The sequence below is a fragment of the Elephas maximus genome, chromosome 2 (genome assembly GCF_024166365.1).
Source record: "Elephas maximus indicus isolate mEleMax1 chromosome 2, mEleMax1 primary haplotype, whole genome shotgun sequence".
Lineage (NCBI taxonomy): Eukaryota > Metazoa > Chordata > Mammalia > Proboscidea > Elephantidae > Elephas > Elephas maximus.
The window spans coordinates 232,427,926-232,450,640 of record NC_064820.1 but is presented as its reverse complement, the minus strand read 5'-3'; the positions used below and the strand labels follow the sequence as shown (position 1 = coordinate 232,450,640).

The 22,715-nt window shown below is 42.0% G+C and overlaps 1 protein-coding gene across 3 annotated transcripts in view; it reads left to right on the top strand.

Annotated features, from left to right (window-relative positions):
- Nucleotides 1–22,715, top strand: part of OBSCN (obscurin, cytoskeletal calmodulin and titin-interacting RhoGEF) — a 232,782-nt gene that overhangs the window by 55,588 nt on the left and 154,479 nt on the right. For all 3 annotated transcript variants that reach the window (XM_049875093.1, XM_049875094.1, XM_049875095.1), the window contains 3 exons: nucleotides 5,616–5,891; nucleotides 11,183–11,458; nucleotides 15,723–15,998. In XM_049875093.1, the coding sequence (XP_049731050.1) occupies nucleotides 5,616–5,891; nucleotides 11,183–11,458; nucleotides 15,723–15,998 (828 nt within the window). The remainder of the gene's footprint in view (nucleotides 1–5,615; nucleotides 5,892–11,182; nucleotides 11,459–15,722; nucleotides 15,999–22,715) is intronic.

The following is a 22,715-nucleotide window of genomic DNA, read 5'->3' as shown; positions in this document are numbered from 1 at the left end:
AAAAATCCCTAACAAACTAGAAATAAAAGGGAACTTCTTTAATTTGATAAAGAAGAAGAATTAACACATTTGAATTGCAGTGTTGGTGAACAGCCAGAAGAATGAACAAATCAGTCTTCGAAGAAATACAACCAGAATACTCCTTAGAAGCAAGGATGGCTAAAGTTCGTTTTGCTTACTTAGGGTGCGTTATCAGGAAAGGCCAATTTCTAGAAAAAGACATCATATTTGGTAAAACAAAGTGTCCATGAAAACAAGGGAAACCTTCAATGAGATAGATTGAACAGTAGCCATATCAAATGGACTCAAACATATAAAAGCTTATGAAAATGGCTTAGTATCAGGCAATATATATCAGGTATATTATTTTTTTATATTATACATAAGGTCGCCGTGAGTCGGAACCAACTCAATGGCAACTAACAACAACAAAAACTACAGAAAATGTAGGAAACTTTGTACTTAAAGTAGAACCTTGAACACTTTCCCTTTAAAATTGGAACAGTACAAGGATGCCCACTGTCACCACTTCTATCCACGATTGTACAGCATAGTAAAGAGATAAATGAAATAAAAGGTATACAAGTTAGAAACAATGAAAGTGTCATTCACTGATGATATGATTATAAACACAAAATACCCAAAAGATAAATTATTAGCAGTAGTAGGAGAATCGAGAATAATTGCCACCTACAAAATGAATATACAAACACACGTCATTATTTATATACTGTTGTTGTTGTTGTTAGGTGCCCGGTCCTGTGCCATCCTCACAATTGTTGTTATACTTGAGCTCATTGTTGCAGCCACTGTGTCAATCCACCTCGTTGAGGGTCTTCCTCTTTTCTGCTGACCCTGTACTCTGCCAAGCATGATGTCCTTCTCCAGGGACTCATCCCTCCTGACAACATGTCCAAAGTATGTAAGACGCAGTCTCACCACCCTTGCTTCTAAGGAGCATTCTGGTTGTACTTCTTCTAAGACAGATTCATTCGTTCTTCTGGCAGTCCATGGTATATTCAATATTCTTCGCCAACACCACAATTCAAAGGCATCAACTCTTCTTTGGCCTTCCTTATTCATTATCCAGCTTTCACATGCATATGATGTGATTGAAAATACCATGGCTTGGCTCAGGCGCACCTTAGTCTTCAGGGTGACATCTTTGCTCTTCAACACTTTGAAGAGGTCCTTTGCAGCACATTGGCCCAAAGCAATGTGTCTTTTGATTTCTTGACTGCTGCTTCCATGGCTGTTGATTGTGGATCCAAGTAAAATGAAATCCTTGACAACTTCAATCTTTTCTCCGTTTATCATGATATCATTCATTGGTCCAGTTCTGAAGATTTTTGTTTTCTTTATGTTGAGGTGTAACCCATACTGAAGGCTGTGGTCTTTGATCTTCATTAGTAAGTGCTTCAAGTCCTCTTCAGTTTCATCAAGCAAGGTTGTGTCATCTGCATAATGCAGGTTGTTAATGAGTCTTCCTCCAATCCTGATGCCCTGTTCTTCTTCATATAGTCCAGCTTCTGGTAATATCTGTTCAGCATACAGATTAAATAGGTATGGTGAAAGAATACAACCCTGACCCACACCTTTCCTGACTTTAAACCAATCAGTATCCCCTTGTTCTGTCCGAACAACCGCCTCTTGATCTATGTAAAGGTTCCTCATGAGCACAATTAAGTGTGTTCTGGAATTCCCATTTTTCGCAGTGTTATCCATAGTTTGTTATGATCCACACAGTCAAATGCCTTTGCATAGTCAATAAAACACAGGTAAACATCTTTCTGGTATTCTCTGCTTTCAGCCAGGATCCATCTGACATCAGCAATGATATCCCTGGTTCCACACCCTCTTCTGAAACTGGCCTGAATTTCTGACAGTTCCCTGTCCATATACTGCTGCAGCCGGTTTTGAATGATCTTCAGCAAAATTTTGCTTGCGTGTGATATTAATGTTATTGTTCTATAATTTCCACATTTGGGTGGATCACCTTTCTTGGGAATAGGCATAAATATGGATCTCTTCCAGGCAGTTGGCCAGGAAGCTGTCTTCCATATTTCTTGGCATAGACAAGTGAGCACCTTCAGCGCTGCATCTGTATGTTGAAACATCTCAATTGATATTCCATCAATTCCTGGAGCCTAGTTTTTCGCCAATGCCTTCAGAGCAGCTTGGACTTCTTCCTTCAGTACCGTCGGTTCCTGATCATATGCCACCTCTTGAAATGGTTGAACATCGACTAATTCTTTTTGGTGTAATGACTCTGTGTATTCCTTCCATCTTCTTTTGATGCTTCCTGCGTCATTTAATATTTTTCCCATGGAATCTTTCACTACTGCAACTCGAGGCTTGAATTTTTTCTTCAGTTCTTTCAGCTTGAGAAATGCCAGGCGTGTTCTTCCCTTTTGGTTTTCCATCTCCAGCTCTTTGCACATGTCATTATAATACTTTACTTTGTTTTCTGGAGCTGCCCTTTGAAATCTTCTCTTCAATCCTTTTACTTCATCAATTCTTCCTTTTGCTTTAGCTGCTCGACCCTCAAGAGCAAGTTTCAGAGTCTCCTCTGACATCCATCTTGGTCTTTTCTTTCTTTCCTGTCTTTTCAGTGACCTCTTGCTTTCTTCATGGATGATGTCCTTGATGTCATTCCATAACTCGTCTGGTCTTCAGTCACTAGTATTCAGTGGGTCAAATCTATTCTTGAGATGGTCTCTAAATTCAGGTGGGATATACTCAAGGTCATTATTGGCTCTCGTGGACTTGCTCTGATTTGCTTCAGTTTCAGCTTGAACTTGCACATGAGCAATTCATGGTTTGTTCCACAGTTGGCCCCTGGCCTTGTTCCGACTGATGATATTGAGCTTTTCCATCATCTCTTTCCACAGATGTAGTCAATTTGATTTTTGTGTGTTCCATCTGCTGAGGTCTATGTGTATAGTCACCTTTATGTTGGTGAAAGAAGGTATTTGCAATGAAGAAGTCGTTGGTCTTGCGAAATTCTATCATTAGATCTTCGGCATTGTTTCTGTCACCAAGGCCATATTTTCCAACTACCGATCCTTCTTCTTTGTTTCCAACTTTGGCATTCCAATCGCCAGTAATTATCACTGCATCTCGATTGCATGTTATATCAATTTCAGACTGCAGCAGCGGATAAAAATCTTCTATTTCTTCATCTTTGGCCCTAGTGCTTGGTGCATAAAGTTGAATAATAGTTGTATTAACTGGTCTTCCTTGTAGCCGTATGGATATTATCCTATCACTGACAGCGTTGTACTTCAGGATAGATCTTGAAACATTCTTTTTGACGATGAATGCAACACCATTCCTCTCGAGTTATCATTCCCAGCATAGTAGACTATATGATTGTCTGATTCAAAATGGCCAACACCAGTCCATTTCAGCTCACTAATGCGTAGGATATCGATGTTTATGCGTCCCATTTCATTTTTGATGATTTCCAATTTTCCTAGATTCATACTTCATACATTCCAGGTTCCAATTCTTAATGGATGTTTGCAGCTGTTTCTTCTCATTTTGAGTCGTGTCATAGCAGCAAATGAAGGTCCCGAAAGCTTTGCTCCATCCACGTCATTAAGGTCGACTCTACTTTGAGGAGGCAGCTCTTCTCTAGTCATATTTTGAGTGCCTTCCAACCTGGGAGGCTCATCTTCCAGCAGTATATCAGACAATGTTCTGCTGCTCTTCATAAGGTTTTCACTGGCTAATACTTTTCAGAAGTAGACTGCCGGGTCCTTCTTCCTAGTCTGTCTCAGTCTGGAAGCTCAGCTGAAACCTGTCCTCCATGGGTGACCCTGCTGGTATCTGAGTACCAGTGGCATAGCTTCCAGCATCACAGCAACACACAAGCCCCCACAGTACAACAAACTGACAGACACAAACTGACAGCAACAAGCAATTGGAAATTGAAATTTTGTATAGTGACAATACCGTCAGAAGTATCAGGCTTCTAATTCCAAGTCTAATAGGAGATGTTTAAGGCCTCCATGGGGAACATTATTAAATGTTTTTGAGAGCCAGTAAAGAAGATCTACATAAAGGGAAGTAAATACATGGAAGATTTAAAGATGTTCGTTCTCAACGAAAATCCAAATGAAAGATTTTTTTGGTGGTGGTGTGGGGAAGGACTTGAAATTGGCATGCTGATTTTAAGGACTGAGTATGACCATTAAACTCTTGAAGAAGAACAGAGTGAGAGCATTTGCTCTGCTGGATACCAAGATCTACCATAAAGCTACAGTAAATTAGACAGCAGAGTCTCAATGTAGGGATAGATGAACAGATAAAAGGAACAGAATGGTGAGCTCAGAAACAGACCTATGCATAACTGGGCTCTTCTCCCCCACCCCCCCCTTTTTTTTTTTTACCATGGTGCCTTTGAAGAGTTCAGAAAGGACGGTCTTTTCATAAATGGTGGTTGGCCCATTTAACAATATGCAAAAAAATAAGTAAAATTGAATCCCTACCTCACACCACATGCAAAAATAAACTAATAAGTGGGTTAGTCCTCATTGTGCAATGTAAAGCAATAAAGCTCTTAGAAAACATAGATTATTTATGACCTTGGGCTAAGGAAAGATTTGTTAAGCAGATTTCTTAAAAAAAAAAAAATTAAATTTAAAGAGGACAGAAAATCCACCAATCCAAGAACGTGATTAATATATTTGACTGATATCTATATCTGTGAAATCTTGGTGGCGTAGTGGTTAAGAGCTACAGCTGCTAAGCAAAGGATCAGCGGTTCGAATCCACCAGGCGCTCCTTGGAAACCATATGGGGCTATTCTACTCTGTCCTGTAGGGTTGCTATGAGTTGGAATTGACTCCACAGCAACAGGTTTAAAAAAAATAATATATATATGTATATATCATATATATACATTGACTACTAAAAACTTTCATTCATCAGAAGACATCATAAGGAGTAAAAGCGTAAGCAACACAGGTGGGAAAGATAGTCACAGCACACAAAACTGTCTGTGCTCCAGCATTTAAGTATATAAAGAACTCCAAACATAAATATGAAAAAGACAGGCAATGGTATTGAAAACCGGGTAAAGACTTAAACAGTGACACCATAGGACAGGAAACAGAAATGGTGAATAAACTTGGACAAGGAGCTGCCTGTAACAGTCTTCCGGACAATGCACATGAATGCCAAGGTGAGATGGAGCCCCACGCCCAGCAGATGGCCAGGAGTTAGCACACCTGACATACTAAGAGTGGTCTCAGCCGTGGAGCACCAGGAACTCCCGTGCGCTGCTGGTGGGAATGTTCCTGGTGTCATCTGGTCAGGTTGATGGTGCACAGGCATCCCTACCCTGCGGTCCTCTCCTGGAGCAATGTGTGCCCAGGAGCAGTCTCACAAAACATCCCCCCAGGAAACACCCCACATCAGTGGCAGGAGGTATAAATGCACAGCAGTGAGTCATTACTCAGAAAGGCCTGGGGTCTCTCCAGGTCACAGAGCTGGAGGCAGAACCTGGAGTAGCTTCTGGATCTCCTGGCTTCCGACCAGGCCTTCTTTGTCCATTGTTTTCTCCCTGACTTAGATGGTATCTCTGACTGAGTGTCCCTTTCTGTCCCCAGAGCCCTCAGTGGTGTTTGCCAAGGAGCAGCCGCCACAGAGCGAGGTGTGGGCTGAGGCGGGGGCCAGCGCCACACTGAGCTGTGAGGTGGCCCAGGCCCAGACGGAGGTGACGTGGTACAAGGACGGGAAGAAACTGAGTTCGAGCTCGAGGGTGCGTGTGGAGGCCACAGGCCGTGGGCGGCGGCTGGTGGTGCAGCAGGCGGGCAAGGCGGACGCAGGGGAGTACAGCTGTGAGGCTGGCGGCCAAAAGGTCTCCTTCCACCTGGATGTCACAGGTGGGTTCCTGAGGCCCCTGCTTCTTCCTGACTAGCATGACCAGGCAATGGTTGGGGAGGTCCCATTCAAGGCGTATTTTCTCACAAAGCTCTTCACATCACCACATTTGACATATCGAGCTGCAACCCCAGCACTGGTCACCACTGTGATCTTTCTTCCCTGCAAGCCCCTTATGGCGGTGGATGCCTGGACACTGTTCTTGCATCTGCATCGATTCCAGTCACTTCAGCCGTCCTGGCCTCAGGGCCTCCACCCCTACTCAGGCTCAGCCTGGACTTCATTGCCTCCATTCCTGTACCTCTTCCTCAGGACATCCAGAATCCAGTCCTATTTCTCTGTCTCCTCAGTGGCCCACTCCTCCCCGTTAGCTGAGTCCACTCCCACTCCAGCTACCTGAGTGATCCCACTCATGTGCTGATGGGATCCTGGCCTTCCCCTGCTGGAACCCTCCATGGCCCGACTGCACTTAGCATTCAGCCAAAGGCCATGCTTGTCCCTGAGGTCCTCCTAAGACCCGGCCTGCTCACTTCTCCCTCTGCTTTAGCACGTTCCAGCTAAACTAGCTCCCTTATTGTTGTTCATCACAGCCTCCTATTGCTTTGTATTTTCATTTTGAAATAATAATAGATTCAGAGGAATTTGCAAAGATAGTACAGACAGGTCCTGGTGCCCTTCACCCAGTTTCTCCAGTGGTTACATCTTACGTAACTGCAGTATAATATCAAAAGCAGGACATTGACAGTGAATGATGTGACTGTATACTTGGGTGCGACCTTCCGCATGTGTAGATTCATGCAACTGCTGCCTCAATGAAGGTACAGAACTGTTCCATCACCACAAAGATTTCCCCTGTGCTCACACCTACCCTGTCCCCAGGACCATCCTAACTCCTAGCAACTACTAATCTTTTCTCCATCTCGGTAATTTGTCATTTTGAGAACGGTATATAAATGGAATCACACAACGTGTCATTTCTACCTACTGAGATTTTTTCACCCAGCATAAGCTCCATCCAGGTTGTTGCGTGTATCAGTCGTTTGTTCTTTTTTATTGCTGAGTTGGATTCCACAAAATGGGTGCACTGTAGTTTGTTTAACTGTTCACCCGTTGAAGGGTAGCTGGGTTGTTTGCAGTTTCGGGCTCTTGTAAAAAAGCTGCTATGAACAATCATGTATAAGTTATTGTACAGACACACGTTTTTATTTCTCCAGGATAAATGCCCAGAAGTTTGTGTTCTGGGTCATACAATATCTTCATGTTTAGCTTTGTAACAAACCGTCTTACTAGCTGCTCTGGAAAATGACTATAAATTTATAAGGCAATTCGTTTAATTTTTTTATTTTCTTTTACTTTCTTTTTTAAAATTATTATTATTTTTGGTGACACTGTGACCTTTGATATTACCACTAATATTTTAGCTCTTTCTGGCGGGTATGGAGGATATCTCATCAGGGTTTAATTTGCGTTTTTCCTGATGGCTGGAACTCTGGTCTCTAGTGATGTTGAACCTGTTTCTTTGTGTTTCCTATCTGTGTATCCTCTTTGGTGAAAGGTCTCTTTGTATCTTTTGCTCATTTTCTACCTGGATTTTTTTTTTTTTTTTTTCTAACTGTTGTGTTTTGTTAGCTCTTTACATACTCTAAATACTACTCCTTTGTCAGTTAGATTGTTTGCAGATACTTTCTCCCAGCCTGTAGCTTGTCTTTGATTCTCTTAACAGAGTCTTTCACGGAGCAGAAGTTTTAAATTTTGATTAAGTCCTTTTTATCAGTTTTTCCTTTATAGATTGTGCTTTTAGTATCATGTCTAAGAACTCTGAGCCAGTCCTAGATGCCAAATGAGTTGGAATCAACTCGACGGCACTGGGTTTTTGGATTTTTTTAGATGCCAAAGGTTTTCCCCTATGTTTTCTTCTAAAAGTTTTCGCGTTTCACATTTTACTTTTAAATCTATTATCCAGTGAAAGTTAATTTTTGGGTAAGGTGTGAGATTTAGGGAAAGGTTCTTTTTAACTTATTTTTTTGTGAACACTTTATTGAACTACAATAATCATGTAGATCGTATTGGTTTTTAAGTATCAGTTGGATCTTTAGTATTGTCCCCTACTTCATTCCTGACATTGGTAGATTTGTGCTTCTCTCCCTCCTTTTTTTTTTTTTTAATCATTCTGGCCAGAGGCATGTCATTTATAGCAATTTTATTATCCTTTTCTGAGAACTAGTATTTGCTTTTGTTGATTTTTTTCCTCTACCTCCCTCCCTTTTTCCTATTTCCCCTTCTTGCTCCTCCCTTCTCTGTCTTTGCCTTTTAATCCTTTTTTTTCCTCTCTCTGCTTTAGTCTGGGAAACCCTGGTGGTGTAGTGGTAAAGAGCTGGGCTGCTTAACCAAAAGGTTGGCAGTTTGAATCCGTCAGGCGCTCCTTGGAAACCCAACGCGGCAATTCTACTCAGTCTTATAGGGTCGCTATAGGGTCACTATGAGTTGTAATTGACTTGATGGCGATGGGTTTGGTTTGGTTTTGGCTTTAGTCTGGATGTTTTCTATCGACCTGCCTTCCAGGGTGCTAATTCTGTGTTCTGCAGCATCTCATCTGCTGCCCATCCCATTGATAGTGTAATTATTTTAGTTATTGTGTTTTCAAGTTTGGGAACGTTCATTTGATTAATTTTTTTTTGTTTCTCTTTTTTTTAAATTATTATTTTTTTGTGTGAAAATATATACAGCAAAACACATACCAATTCAACAATTTCTACATGCGTAATTCAGTGACATTCATTACATTCTTCAGATTGTGAAACCATTCTCATCGTTTTCCAAATTATTCCACCATAATTAACATAAACTTATTGTCTCCTAAGCTTCTCATATAACCTTTCAGTTGCTGTTATCAATTTGATTGCATGCAGATAATTCTTTGAAAGAGTATAGTGCTCAAGGAATACATTCTTTACTAATTAAATGAAACTATTGTTTGGTTTAAAGAAGACTTCAGGGGAATATTTTTGGTTTAAGGGTTAAAGATTATCTCAGGGCAATAGTTTTGGAGGGGTCATCCAGCCTCAATGGCTCCAGAAAGTCTGGATGCATGAAAACTTTAAATTCTGTTCCATATTTTCTCCCTTTTGATCAGGATTCTGCTAGAAAATCTTTGATCAAAACATTCAGTTATGGTAGCCCAGCACCATCCAATTCTTCTGGTCTCAAGATAAATGAGGCAGTTGTTCATGGAGGCAGGTAGACACAGATTCCAGTCCCTCCTCCAGTTTCTGACTCTCCTTGTTCTTCTGCTGCTCCAGGCAAATAGAGACCGATTTTTGTACCTTAGATGGCTGCTTGGAAGCTTTTAAGACCTGACACATTATGTAACAAATTAGGAGGTAAAAACAATATTAGGCCAATTGACTGTGATATCCCGTGAAACCATGACCCTAAACCTCCAAATCAAGAAAACAAATCCCACAACGTATTCAGTTGTATATAAGCAGCATCAGCATTTGCTCTTTGTTGTTGTTGTTGTCATAAAAATATACGTAACACAACATTTGCCAATTCAACCTTTTTTGGGTGTACAACTTATTGATATCAATTATATTAGTCATGTTGTTCAACCATTACCCTTAATTGATGCCAAATTTCCCATCACCGTAACCAGAAACTCACTGCTTCCCAGACAATGGCTCCCTGATTAATTTTAATAGTATCTTGTTCTCAAATGGAATTCTTTATCTTTGATCTGTTGTCTGATAAATCTAATGCTGAATCACCTGATATTCCCTTTCTTCCATCTTTGCTCCAGTGTTTGGGATGCCTGCAAAATTTCAATTGACTGTTAGACATTAAGACATTTAGATCTTAAAAATTGTTGACTATGGATGTTGTGGATCTTACTCCAGAGAGGATTCCTCTTTCGCTAGGCAGATAGAGGAGGACTAAGAACCTTCATTCATTTTGAAACTGAGCTGACTCTAGGCTTCATTGTAGTTTTGATAAGGGTTATCCATTTCTAGTTCACTCTTGACCCTGGGCAAAATTCTCCAAGGATTTCTGCTAAGAGCTTGAGGTGTGAATTGGGGTTCTCCATAAGCCAATCCTGAACTCTAATTTTTGTCTCCTCAGAACTGCAAGAGATTGAAAATTTCCCTCTGCTTTCCAGAGGTTTTCTGCCTGGATTCCTAGCCCCCTGCACTGTGTAGCGTTAGCAGCAGAGTGCTTAACCACTGTACCATCAGGGCTCCTCTCTGCACCTTCAGGTTTCATCAAATATCTTGAGGGGAAACAGATAGAGCATGAGACTCAGTTCTTCACTCTCCCTTCTCAGTGGGGACTTGGGCCATCAAGAACTCAATTTTATAATATCAAGTGTTGATAAGGATGTAGAACAACTGGAGCTCTCACTCACCACTGGTGGGACTGTCAGTTGGTACAACCATTTTTGAGAACTGTTTGGCAATATCTACTAAAGCTGAAGACAGGTCTACACTCCGTGCCAACAGTTACATATCCACCAACGATTCCTGCAAGAGTGCTCATAGAAGCTTTGCTAATAGCATGCCCAAATTGGAAGCAACCCAAATGACTGTCAATGGAAAAGGAAAACTAAATCGTGATGTATTCATGCTATGGCATTCTATACAGTATTAGAAAGTAAACTGCTGCCACATCCAACACATGGATAAATCTTATGGACAAGACATTTAGTTAAAGAAACTAGATCCCAGAGTATGTAATGTATAATTCAATTTAGGAGAAATCAAACAACAGGCAACAATAGTTTATAGTGAAAGAGACCAGGATAGTGGTCACCTTTGGGAGGGGTCAGCGGTCACTGGGAGACTAGAAATGGTCTGTATTTGATAAGTGTGATGGCTGCTTGGGGTATGTACACATAAATGTTATTGAACCACAACGAGCACTTTGCTACATGTAAGTTAGACCTTTTTAGGGGGAATAACTTTATGGAGGACATACCATGTGCTGCACAGTAGGGATACATTCATGACCAAGACTGCCACACCAACTCAGCACTGCCACTTGGGAAAGATAAAAATTAGCAGTTTTGGAGGCTGGAACAGCCTCAGCCACCTCCCTCCAACCTAAAGAATTGCTAGAGTGAGGCCATGCCCAAATTGGACACCTGCAGTTCCATGATAGGGCTCTTTGCATTTGTGAGCTCAAGACACATGACGTCACTGGCTCAAGGGAAAATTTATTGAACTCTGGTACTTCAGTGTCTGTGAAGTGGGTTGGCACCAGGTTTGTGTCTCTGACCCATGTCCCTCCCTGTCCCCAGAGCCCACAGTGGTGTTTGCCAAGGAGCAGCCAGCACGGAGCGAGGTGCGGGCTGAGGCGGGGGCCAGCGCCACACTGAGCTGTGAGGTGGCCCAGGCCCAGACGGAGGTGATGTGGTACAAGGACGGGAAGAAGCTGAGTTCAAGCTCGAGGGTCCATGTGGAGGCCACAGGCCGTGGGCGGCGTCTGGTGGTGCAGCAGGCGGGCAAGGCGGATGCAGGGGAGTACAGCTGTGAGGCCAGCGGCCAGAAGGTCTCCTTCCGCCTGGACGTCACAGGTGGGTGGCCATTTGCCTTGTTTGAGGAAGATGATGGGACTGACTTATCACCCCAATGGACTCTGGGGCCCTTTGTCCTTGGACTTCATGTCTTGTCCCCCATCCTCTCACTATCCCATATTCCTGCCTGTGGCTGAAAGCAAAGGAGGCTGTTCCGAGGGAGTGTGTACGAAAGGGAGAGGGGCTGTTCTCTTCCCCTTGGATGGTGTTTCCAGGCAGGAATGGTGAGTCACTCATTCCCAGCCCCTGCCAGAACCCTCCTTGTCTTCTTTGGTTTCCAGGACTGTGGCTCTGTCTGATGCTTAGGGTCTAAGGTAGACCAGTTGTCTCTCACCTGGGATATGTGAATATCCTCCTCCTGTTGGCTGGTTTGGCAGCTGGCACATGCCCTCGTCGAGCACCACAAGGGGCTTCTAATGAGAGATGTTTGAATCCCATTGAAGCTGGGGACGGGAGACTTTGACCGCCCAGCCATACTGGCATTATCTTAAGACTAATCTTTGAGTGATCACAGTTTGAGTGCTCTGGGCCACGGTTGCTGTCCTTTGACGTGGATGTGGAAGCCCTCTGTGTACTTTTATGCATGAAATCCAGAACCCCGTGTTGTTGTAAGGTCTGTGTAAAGTAAATGGAAGAATGAGGGATTGGTAGATATGCTCCTGTGAGATTTGGGATTCTCTTTTTAAAGCAAATTGTGTTTTCCATTTGTCTTTAGTTAGAACACTCTGTGTTAAATTTCCTTTGGGGTTTGGCATATAAATTTAGGAATTAGAAGGAATAAGGAGCTTACAGCACCCCAGCACGCCTTGTGAATTTACATGATGAGTTGCTGTGGTGGCGGCCGCTGCCTGGTCGAGCAGTGGTCACTTCACAGAATTCCCTTCATGGTCAGTGGGTGTCTACCCGTCCCTCCTGCCGGTTCACAGAGAAGTCTGAGAATGAACTTTATTTTCCTTTTGTTAAGAGTTTTAACCTTGAATGTGGGTCTGCAGTCCCACATTTGACCATGAGGTATACCACTTAACAGTTTGATATTTGACCAGTATCTAGTGCTTTGTGTGTGTGTGAAGATACGAACAAATGGGTGTGTACCTTTTTGAAAAATTTTTATGAGAGAATATTACAAATTATTTTATGCCAATAAATTTTAAAAGTTTTGAAAAGTTGGATCAATTCCTAGAAAACTCTATCAAATCTTACTCAAGAAGAAACAGACAATCCAAACAGTTCTATAGCCTTTCAAGAAATGTAATTATTAATACCTTTTTTTTTTTTTGTCATGAGCAAAATCTAATCTTTCTTGACTAGTAAGTTCTAACAAATATTTAGGGAATAAATTTTTCCAAATTTTTTTTTTTTTAAATTTTTCCAAGCTTGTGGAAAATCTTCCAGATGAGAGAAAAAAAAGATAACCCTCTCCAACTTATTTTAGGTAGTGAACATGACATCAGGAGCAAAACCTGGCAAGGGAAGTATGAAGAATTAAAATTACAGGCCAGCCTCTTAAGGATATTGATGCCAAAATCCTAAACCAAATATTGGCAAAGTGAATCCAGCAATATTTCAAGAAGATAATATAAGGCCATAGAATGCAAGGTTGGTTTAGCAATTAGAAAATCAATATTATCCATGACGTCAGCAGATTAAAGGAGAAAAACCTTACGATTGCCTCAATAAATGCAGAAAAAAGTGATAAAATTTAACATCATAAATACATAACAAGCATTTTATAAACTTCAGGATAAATTCACGATAAAAATTCTGATGGTGCAGTGGTTAAGAGCTAAGGTGCGCTATGGCTACTAACCAAAAGGTTGGCAGTTCAAATCCACCAGCCACTTCTTGGAAACCCTATGGGGCAGTTCTACTCTGTCTTATAGGGTTGCTATGAGTCAGAATCAACAGCCACGGGTAGATGTATCAAACCGGAAATAATAGCAAACTTTCAACATTTTGAAGAAGAGTACTACAGAGAACACCAGCTAATGTTAAAACCCTTGAGCCCTTGAAAGCTTTCCATTTGAAGTTGGAACAATACAAGATGTTAGCAGTCACAACTTCTATTCAACAGTGTACAGCACAAGAAGGAGGAAAGTAAAATCAAAGGTATTAACGTTGGAAAAGATAGAAATGGCGGTCCTGGACTATATGATTATCAATTCAGAAAATCCAAAACATAAATTACTGGACTTAGTAAGAAAGTCAAGAAAGATTACTGCTTATGAAAAATCAATATATAGAACACACTTCTATATCTGTATACTAGCAACAAAAAGTCGGAAAATGAAATTTAAAAAAGTTTACAATAGCATCAAAAGAATCATGTATCTAATTTCAGGTCTAATAAAGATATTTAAGGCTCCTGTGTGGAAAACTATTAAGTATTTTTGAGAGGCAGTAAAGAAAATCTAAATAAATGAACAAAAATCTATGGAACCTTCAAAGATGTTCATTCTCATTCCCAATCAAGATCTAAACAAAAGATTTTTTTTTTTCCTGGTGTTGGGGTTGAAATTGGCCTGCTGATGCCAAGGATTAAGTCTGGTCAGTACACTTGAAGAAAAACAAAGAGCATTTGCTCTACCGGATAGCAAGACTTACTATAAAGCTACAATAATTAAGACAGCAGAGTCTCAATGCAGGGGTAGATGAACAGACTGAAGGAATAGAATGGTGAGCTCAGAAACAGACCTGTTCATACTGGACTTCCTCCCCACCACACCTTTTTATTTATTTATTTTTTACTGTGGTGTCTGTACAAAGAGTGCAGAAAGCATGGCCTTTTCATAAATGGTGCTTGAACCATTTAACCATAGAGACCCTACAGAGTAGAACTGCCCCACAGAGTTTCCAAGGAGCACCTGGTGGATTCGAACTGCCGACCTTTTTGGTTAGCAGCCGTAGCTCTTAACCACTGTGCCACCAGGGTTTCCATTTAACCATACAGAAAAAATATATAAAATTGAACCCTTACCTCATACCACATACACAAAAAACTCCAGGTGGGTTAGAAACCTCAATGCAAAAAGTAAGACCATAAAGCCCTTACATGATAATGTAGGTTATTTAATGATTTTAGAGTAGGGAAAGATTTCTTCAACAGGTTATCTTTAAGAGGACATAAAATACAGCAGTCCTAAAAAACAAAATAGATATATTGGACTACATTAAAATTAAGAACTTTCATTCATGAGAAGACATCATAAAAGAATTTAATGGCAAGCTACACAGATGGGGAAGATATTTACAACACATGCAACTGACAGTATTCCAGCCTTTAAATATGCATATAAACCCAAACCCATTGCCATCAAGTCAATTCCGACTATGGCGACCTCATGTGTTACAGAGTAGAACTGCTCCATAGGGTTTTTAATAGGCACTTGGCTGCTAACTGAGTTGGTAGTTCGAACCCACCACCTGCTTCACTGGAGAATAATGTGGCGGTCTGCTTCTGTAAATATTTATAGCCTTGGAAACTCTATGGAGCAATTTTGCTCTGTCCTATATAGGGTTGCTATAAGTCAGAATCCATTTGACAGCAATGGATTTTTTATTGGCTTTTAATCTTACAGAAGCAGATTCCGAGGACTTTCTCTTCTGAGTAGGTTCAAAGCTCTAACCTTCCAGTTAGTAGCTGCGTGCAAATGGTTTTTACCACCCAGGGACCCTAAATATATAAATAACTCCAAAAATGAATATGAAAAAGACATAAAATTGGGTAAGGACTTGAACAGTGAGACCACAGGAGAGGAAACAGAAATGGTGAATAAACTTGAAAAAGGAGCTGCCTGTAACAGTCCTCAGGGCAATGCACGTGAAAGCCATGGGGAGGTGGAGCCCCATGCCCAGCAGATGGCCAGGAGTTAGCACACCTGACATACTAAGAGTAGTCTCAGCCATGGAGCACCAGGAACTCCCCTGCACTGCTGGTGGGAATGGTCCTGGTGTCATCTGGTCAGGTTGAAGGTGCACAGGCATCCTGACCCCACAGTTCTCTCCCGGAGCAATGTGTGCCCAGGAGCAGTCTCACAGAATGTCCCACCAGGAAACAGCCCACATGCCATCAGTGGTAGAAGGTATAAATGTACTGCAGTGAGTCGTTGTTGCTCGGAAAGGCCTGGGGCCTCTCCAGGTCACAGAACTGGAGGCAGAACCTGGAGTAGCTTCTGGATCTCCTGGCTCCTGTCCAGGCCTTCTTTGTCCATTGTTGTCTTCCTGACTTAGATGGTGTCTCTGACTGAGCGTCCCTTTCTGTCCTCAGAGCCCACAGTGGTGTTTGCCAAGGAGCAGCCGGCACAGAGCGAGGTGCAGGCCGAGGCGGGGGCCAGCGCCACACTGAGCTGTGAGGTGGCCCAGGCCCAGACGGAGGTGACGTGGTACAAGGACGGGAAGAAGCTGAGTTCAAGCTCGAGAGTGCGCGTGGAGGCCACGGGCCGTGGGCGGCGGCTGGTGGTGCAGCAGGCGGGCAAGGCGGACGCCGGGGAGTACAGCTGTGAGGCCGGCGGCCAGAAGGTCTCCTTCCGCCTGGACGTCACAGGTGGGTTCCTGAGGCCCCTGTTTCTTCCTGAGGAGTGTGACCAGGCAGTAACTGGGGAGAAGTGCCATTCAAGGTCTGTTTTCTCACAAGACTATTCACATTGTAACATTTGGCATGTGTTAACTAAACCCTTTGTAAAATGATTTTTGTTCTTTTACTCTCGTTTTTATTGAGTAGCGTTTTGTGGTATGGAGGTACCGCACAGTTTGCGTGACCATTCACTTGTTGAAGTACGTTGAAATCTTCAATCAGTAATCCTATCCTTCTCTCAGTGCCAGAGGTGCAAACCAGTCCAGAGAGACTAACAACATCCACCTTTTGAGGCCAGATTGCGTGGTGGATTCCATAGCCCATTCCACATACACCATTGGCAGATCTTAGCTTCCCTTCCCTGGCCAGTTCAGACCCCAGCTGCCCATATATCTCTTCTGTCTAATCCCTAGCCAGTTGGAGCAAGGTCCTCGCATCCCTAGTCACATGATTTAAGCCAGTGGGTACTAGCCAAAAGCACAGAGGTCCACACAACTCTCTGCACTTCAGCCAAGCCAGCCCCACTACTCTCTTTAGGTCTGATAATTCACTGTAGTGACTCACAGAGCTCACAGAAACACCTCACCTGCAATAACAGCTTTAATATAACAGAGAAGATATAAACCTTGCATAGGATAAGGTTTGGGAGGGGTCCTGGCGTGATGCCTTAACATCTCAAGGGGACACACTTACCCTCCCAAGAACAGATGTTCACTCTCACCAAAGGGGAAACTCTTCAACCAGGAAATGCTCCATGAGGCCCCTCTGCAGCAGAAATGCCCCCTGCTGGTGCAGCTCTTAAATAGATCTTCTGTCATTCAAGACAGCTCTGTCTTATTCACTCAGCTCAGCGGTTTATCAGTCCAGCTCTCAGCTCTGTTCCACTCTGCTCTTGGCTGGCTGCCGCTCTTGCTCTTTTTTTAAATTGTGCTTTAGGTGAAAGTTTACAGTGCAAATTAGTTTCTTATTCAAAACTTTGTACACAAATTGTTTAGTGACATTGGTTGCAATCCCTGCTTTGTGTCAGCACTCTCCCCCTTTCCCTTTCCACCCCGGGTTCCCTGTGTCCCTTCGTCCGTTTTCCTGTCTCTTCCTGCCTTCTTATCTTTGCTTTTGGACAGGTATTGCCCGTTTGGTCTATTATACTTGATCGAACTAAGAAGCATGTTCCTCACGTGCTTTGGTGCTCCTTTTATAGACCTGTCTAATCTTTGGACTTCAAGAGTGGCTTCAGTTCTGGATTAGCAGGGTGTCTGAGAGCCGTAGTCTCAGGGGTTCCTCCAGTCTCTATCAGGCCACTAAGTCTGGTCTTTTTTGTGTGTATGAATTTGAATTTTGTTCTACATTTTTCTCCTGCTCTGCCTGGGACCCTGTATGTGATCCCTGTCAGAGTGGCCAGTGGTGGTAGTCAGGTACCATCTAGTTCTTTAGGCGCAGGTGGGTGGAGGCTGTGATTGATGTGGTCCATTAGTCCTTTGGACTGGTATTTTTCTTGTGTCATTGGTTTCCTTCATTCTTCTTTGCTCCAGATGGGATGGGACCAATAGATGTATCTTAGATGGCCACTCACAAGCTTTTAAGACCCTAGACGATACTCACCAAAGTAAGATGTAGAACTTTCTTTATGGACTTTGTTATGCCAGTGGATCTAGATGTCCCCTGAGCACTCTCACTCTTTGACTAGCCCAGCTCTCAATCAGCCCAGCTCTGCCTGGCACAGCTCTGAATCAGGTCTAGGAGGGTTTCCAACTCAGGGCGTCCATGTCCCAAAGGACATGCCATCCCTCCCAGCTGTTGTCAACCTGAAAGTCCCATCTGAGCTTCCGTGTTCCAGGGCTTTTTATAAGCCAGCTACCAGGGTGGAATCCTTGTCAATTACCAGGTGGAGCACCTCAGTCAAACTGGGCAAATGTTGTGCTTCTTGTCAATTACTAGGCAGGTATCCCTTGTCAGTTATCTTGTCAATTACAAGACTGGGGAGGGGGCAGCTAGCCAGACCAAGTAAAAGTAACACATTTTCACGGGTAGCCAATTAGCCAAGAAGTCCCCCAAGTTGTTTTTCCAAAAACCAAGGACAAAAAGCCAAACAAAGGAACTCATTGTACAACATGTGTTGGTCTGGTTCCAAACAACTGAGAACAAAGGCCACACAAGATGATTCCACATCTCACAGAAGTCTTTGTTGTTTCTGGTTTTGCGCCATTATAAATAAATCTGCAGTGAACAACTGTGTATAGGTTTTCACGCAGATAGTTTTCATTTCTTTGGGATAAAATCCCAGAGATGTGATTACGGGGTTCTCTGGTAAATATAGGGAGCCCTGGTGGTGCAATGGTTAAGTTCTCAGCTGCTAACTGAAATGTTGGTAGTTCGAACACATCCAGTGGTTGCACATGAGAAAGACATGGAGATCTGATCCCATAAAAATTATGGGGGTTGATATGCGTCAATATCGTTTAGATGACACACACCAACAACAACACATGGTACGCATATATTTAGTTTTTTTTTTTTTTTTAAAACTGCTTTGCACCTTTCTAAGAGTTTTGTGGGCGACTGCTAACCTAATTGTTAGTGGTTCCAGCTCACCTGGTAGCTCCATGGAAGAAAGACCTGGCAAACTGCTTCGGTAAAGATTATAGCCAAGAAAAGCCCGTGGAGCAGTTCTATTCTGTAACACATGGGGTTGCTGTTAGCTGGAATCGACGTGATGGCAGAGGATTTTTTTTCCCTGCTCTTTTCCGGAGTGGCCATACCGTTTTACATTCCCACCAGCAATGTGTGAGAGATCCAGGTTCTCTGCCTCTGTCTGCGGGTTTGGTTTTATCACCATTATTATTATTATTATTATTTTGGCTGTTCTAGTAACTGTATCAGATGTCTCACTGTGGCTTAGTTGTTGTTGAACATCTTTCCGTGCATTCGTTTGCCGTTTGTATATCTTCTTTGGTGAGCAGTCTTCATGTCTTTGGCTCATTTTCTATTTGGATTACTTGGTTTTCTACTGTTGAGTTTTGTGAGATCTGTATATTTCTGGGTATTAGTCCTTTATCAGCTAGGTTATTTGCAAATACTTTAGTCTGTAGCTTATTTTTGGATCCTCTTAATTACCTTTCACAGAGCAAAAGTTTTTTAATTTTGATGAAGTCCAGTTTATTTATATTTTTCTTTAATGGGTTGTACGTTTAGGGTCATGTCTAAGAACTCTTCACCCAGTCCTAGGTCTCCAAGATTTTCCTCTAAAGGTTTTACATTTTACATTTATGTCTATGGTCCATTGTGAGGTAATTTTTATATAAAGTGTGAAGTTTAGGTTGAAGTTCATTCTTTTGTCCTGCCTCCCCTTTTTTTTTAAATAATTTTTATTGTGCTTTAACTGAAAGTTTACAAATCAAGTCATTCTCTCGCACAAAAACCCATATACACCTTGCTACATGCTCCCAATTACTCTCCCCCTAATGAGACAGTCTGCTCTCTCCCTCCACTCTCTCTTTTCGTGTCCATTTCGCCAGCTTCTAACCCCCTCCACCCTCTCATCTCCCCTCCAGGCAGGAGATGCCAACATAGTCTCAAGTGTCCACCTGATCCAAGAAGCTCACTCCTCACCAGCATCCCTCTCTAACCCATTGTCCAGTCCAATCCATGTCTGAAGAGTTGGCTTTCGGAATGGTTCCTGTCCTGGGCCAACAGAAGGTCTGGGGGCCATGACCACCAGGGTCCTTCCAGTCTCAGTCAGACCATTAAGTCTGGTCTTATGAGAATTGGGGGGTCTGCACCCACTGCTCTCCTGCTCCCTCAGGGGTTCTCTGTTGTGTTACTTGTCAGGGCAGTCATCGGTTGTAGCCGGGCACCATCTAGTTTTTCTGGTCTCAGGATGATGTAGTCTCTGGATCATGTGGCCCTTTCTGTCTCTTGGGCTCATAATCGCCTCGTGTCCTTGGTGTTCTTCATTCTCCTTTGATCCAGGTGGGTTGAGACCAATTGATGCATCTTAGATGGCTGCTTGCTAGTGTTTAAGACCCCAGACGCCACTCTTTCAAAGTGGGATGCAGAATGTTTTCTTAACAGATTTTATTATGCCAACTGACTTAGATGTCCCCTGAAACCATGGTTCCCAGACCCCTGCCCCTGCTATGCTGGCCTTCGAAGCATTCAGTTTATTCAGGAAACTTCTTTGCTTTTGGTTTAGTCCAGCTGTGCTGACCTCCCCTGTCTTGTGTGCTGTCTTTCCCTTCACCTAAAGTAGTTCTTATCTACTATCTAATTAGTGAATGTCCCTCTCCCACCCTCCCTCTCCCCCCCTCTTGTAACCATCAAAGAATGTTTTCTTCTCAGTTTAAACTATTTCTCAAGTTCTTATAATAGTGGTCTTATACAATATTTGTCTTTTTGCAACTGACTGATTTCACTCAGCATAATGCCTTCCAGGTTCCTCCATGTTATGAAATGTTTCACAGATTCCTCACTGTTCTTTATGGATGTGTAGTATTCCATTGTGTGAATATACCGTAATTTATTTATCCATTCATCCGTTCATGGGCACCTTGGTTGCTTCCGTGTTTTTGCTGTTGTAAACAGTGCTGCAGTAAACATGGGTGTGCATATATCTGTTGGTGTAAAGGCTCTTATTTCTCTAGGACGAATCGACTCGATGGCGCTGGGTTTTTTTTATATTCCAAGGAGTGGGATTGCTGGATCGTATGGTAGTTCTATTTCTAGCTTTTGAAGGAAGCGCCAGATTGATCTCCAAAGCGGTTGTACCATTTGACATTCCCACCAGCAGTGTATAAGTGTTCCAATCTCTCCACAGCCTCTCCAACATTTATTATTTTGTGTTTTTTGGATTAATGCCGGCATTGTTGGAGTGAGATGAAATCTCATTGTAGTTTTGATCTGCATTTCTCTAATGGCTAATGATTGTGAACATTTCCTCATATATCTGTTAGCTACCTGAATGTCTTCTTTAGTGAAGTGTCTATTCATATCTTTTGCCCATTTTTGAATTGGGTTATTTGTCTTTTTGCAGTTGAGTTTTTGCAGTATCATGTAGATTTTAGAGATCAGGCACTGATCAGAAATGTCATAGCTAAAAACTTTTTCAGAGTCTGTAGGTAGTCTTTTGACTCTTTTGTTGAAGTCTTTGAATGAGCATAGGTGTTTGATTTTTAGGAGCTCCCAGTTACCTAGTTTTTCTTCTACATTCTTTATAATGTTTTGTATACCATTTAAGGTATGTATTAAAGTGTATTAGGGCTCCTATTTTTTCTTCCATAATCTGTATCATTTTAGATTTTATATTTAGGTCTTTGATCCATTTTGAGTTAGTTTTTGTGCATGGAGTGAGGTATGGGTCTTGTTTCATTTTTTTGCAGATGGATATCCAGTTCTGCCAGCACCATTTGTTAAAAAGACTGTCTTTTCCCCATTTAACTGTTTTGGGGCCTTTGTCAAATATCAACTGTTCATATGTGGATGGATTTATGTCTGGGTTCTCAATTCTGTTCCCTTGGTCCATGTACCTATTGTTGTACCAGTACCAGGCTGTTTTGACTACTGTGGCAGTATAATAGATTCTAAAATCAGGTAAAGTAAGGCCTTCCACTTTGTTCATCTTTTTCAGTAATGCCTTATTTATCCGGGGCCTCTTTCCCTTCCATATGAAGTTGGCGATTTGTTTCTCCATCTCATTAAAGAATGTCGTTGGGATTTGGATCAGAATTGCATTAAATGTATAGATCGCTTTTGGTAGAACAGGCATTTTTATAATGTTAAGTCTTCCTATCCACGAGCAAGGTGTGTTCTTCCACTGATGTAAGTCTCTTTTGGTTTCTTGCAGAAGTGTACTGTAGTTTTCTTTGTATAAGTCTTTTACATCTCTGGTAAGATTTATTCCTAAGTATTTTATCTTCTTGGGGGCTACTGTAAATGGCATTGATTTGGTGATTTCCTCTTCGATGTTCTTTTTGTTGGTGTAGAGGAATCCAACTGATGTTTGTATGTTTATCTCATATCCCGATACTCTGCTGAACTCTTCCATTAGTTTCAGTAGTTTTCTGGAGGATTCCTTAGGGTTTTCTGTGTATAAGATCATGTCATCTGCAAATAGAGATACTTTGACTTCTTCCTTGCCAATCTGGATGCCCTTTATTTCTTTATCTAGCCTAATTGCTCTGGCTAGGACCTCCAACACAATGTTGAATAAGAGTGGTGATAAAGGGCATCCTTGTCTGGTTCCTGATCTCAGTGGGAATGCTCTCAGTCTCTCTCCATTTAGGATGATGTTGGCTGTTGGCTTTGTATAAATGCCCTTTTTTATGTTGAGGAATTTTCCTTCTTTTCCTATTTTGCTGAGAGTTTTTATCATGAATAAGTGTTTTGTATTTGTCAAATGCCTTTTCTACATCAATTGATAAAATCATGTGATTCTTGTCTTTTGTTTTATTTATGTGGTGGATTACATTAATTGTTTTTCTAATGTTGAACCATCCCTGCATACCTGGTATGAATCCCACTTTGTCATGGTGAATTATTTTTTTGATATGTTGTTGAATTGTATTGGCTAGAATTTTGTTGAGGATTTTTGCATCTACATTCATGAGGGATATAGGTCTATAATTTTCTTTTCTTGTGGTGTCTTTACCTGGTTTTGGTATCAGGGATATGGTAGCTTCATAGAATGAGTTTGGT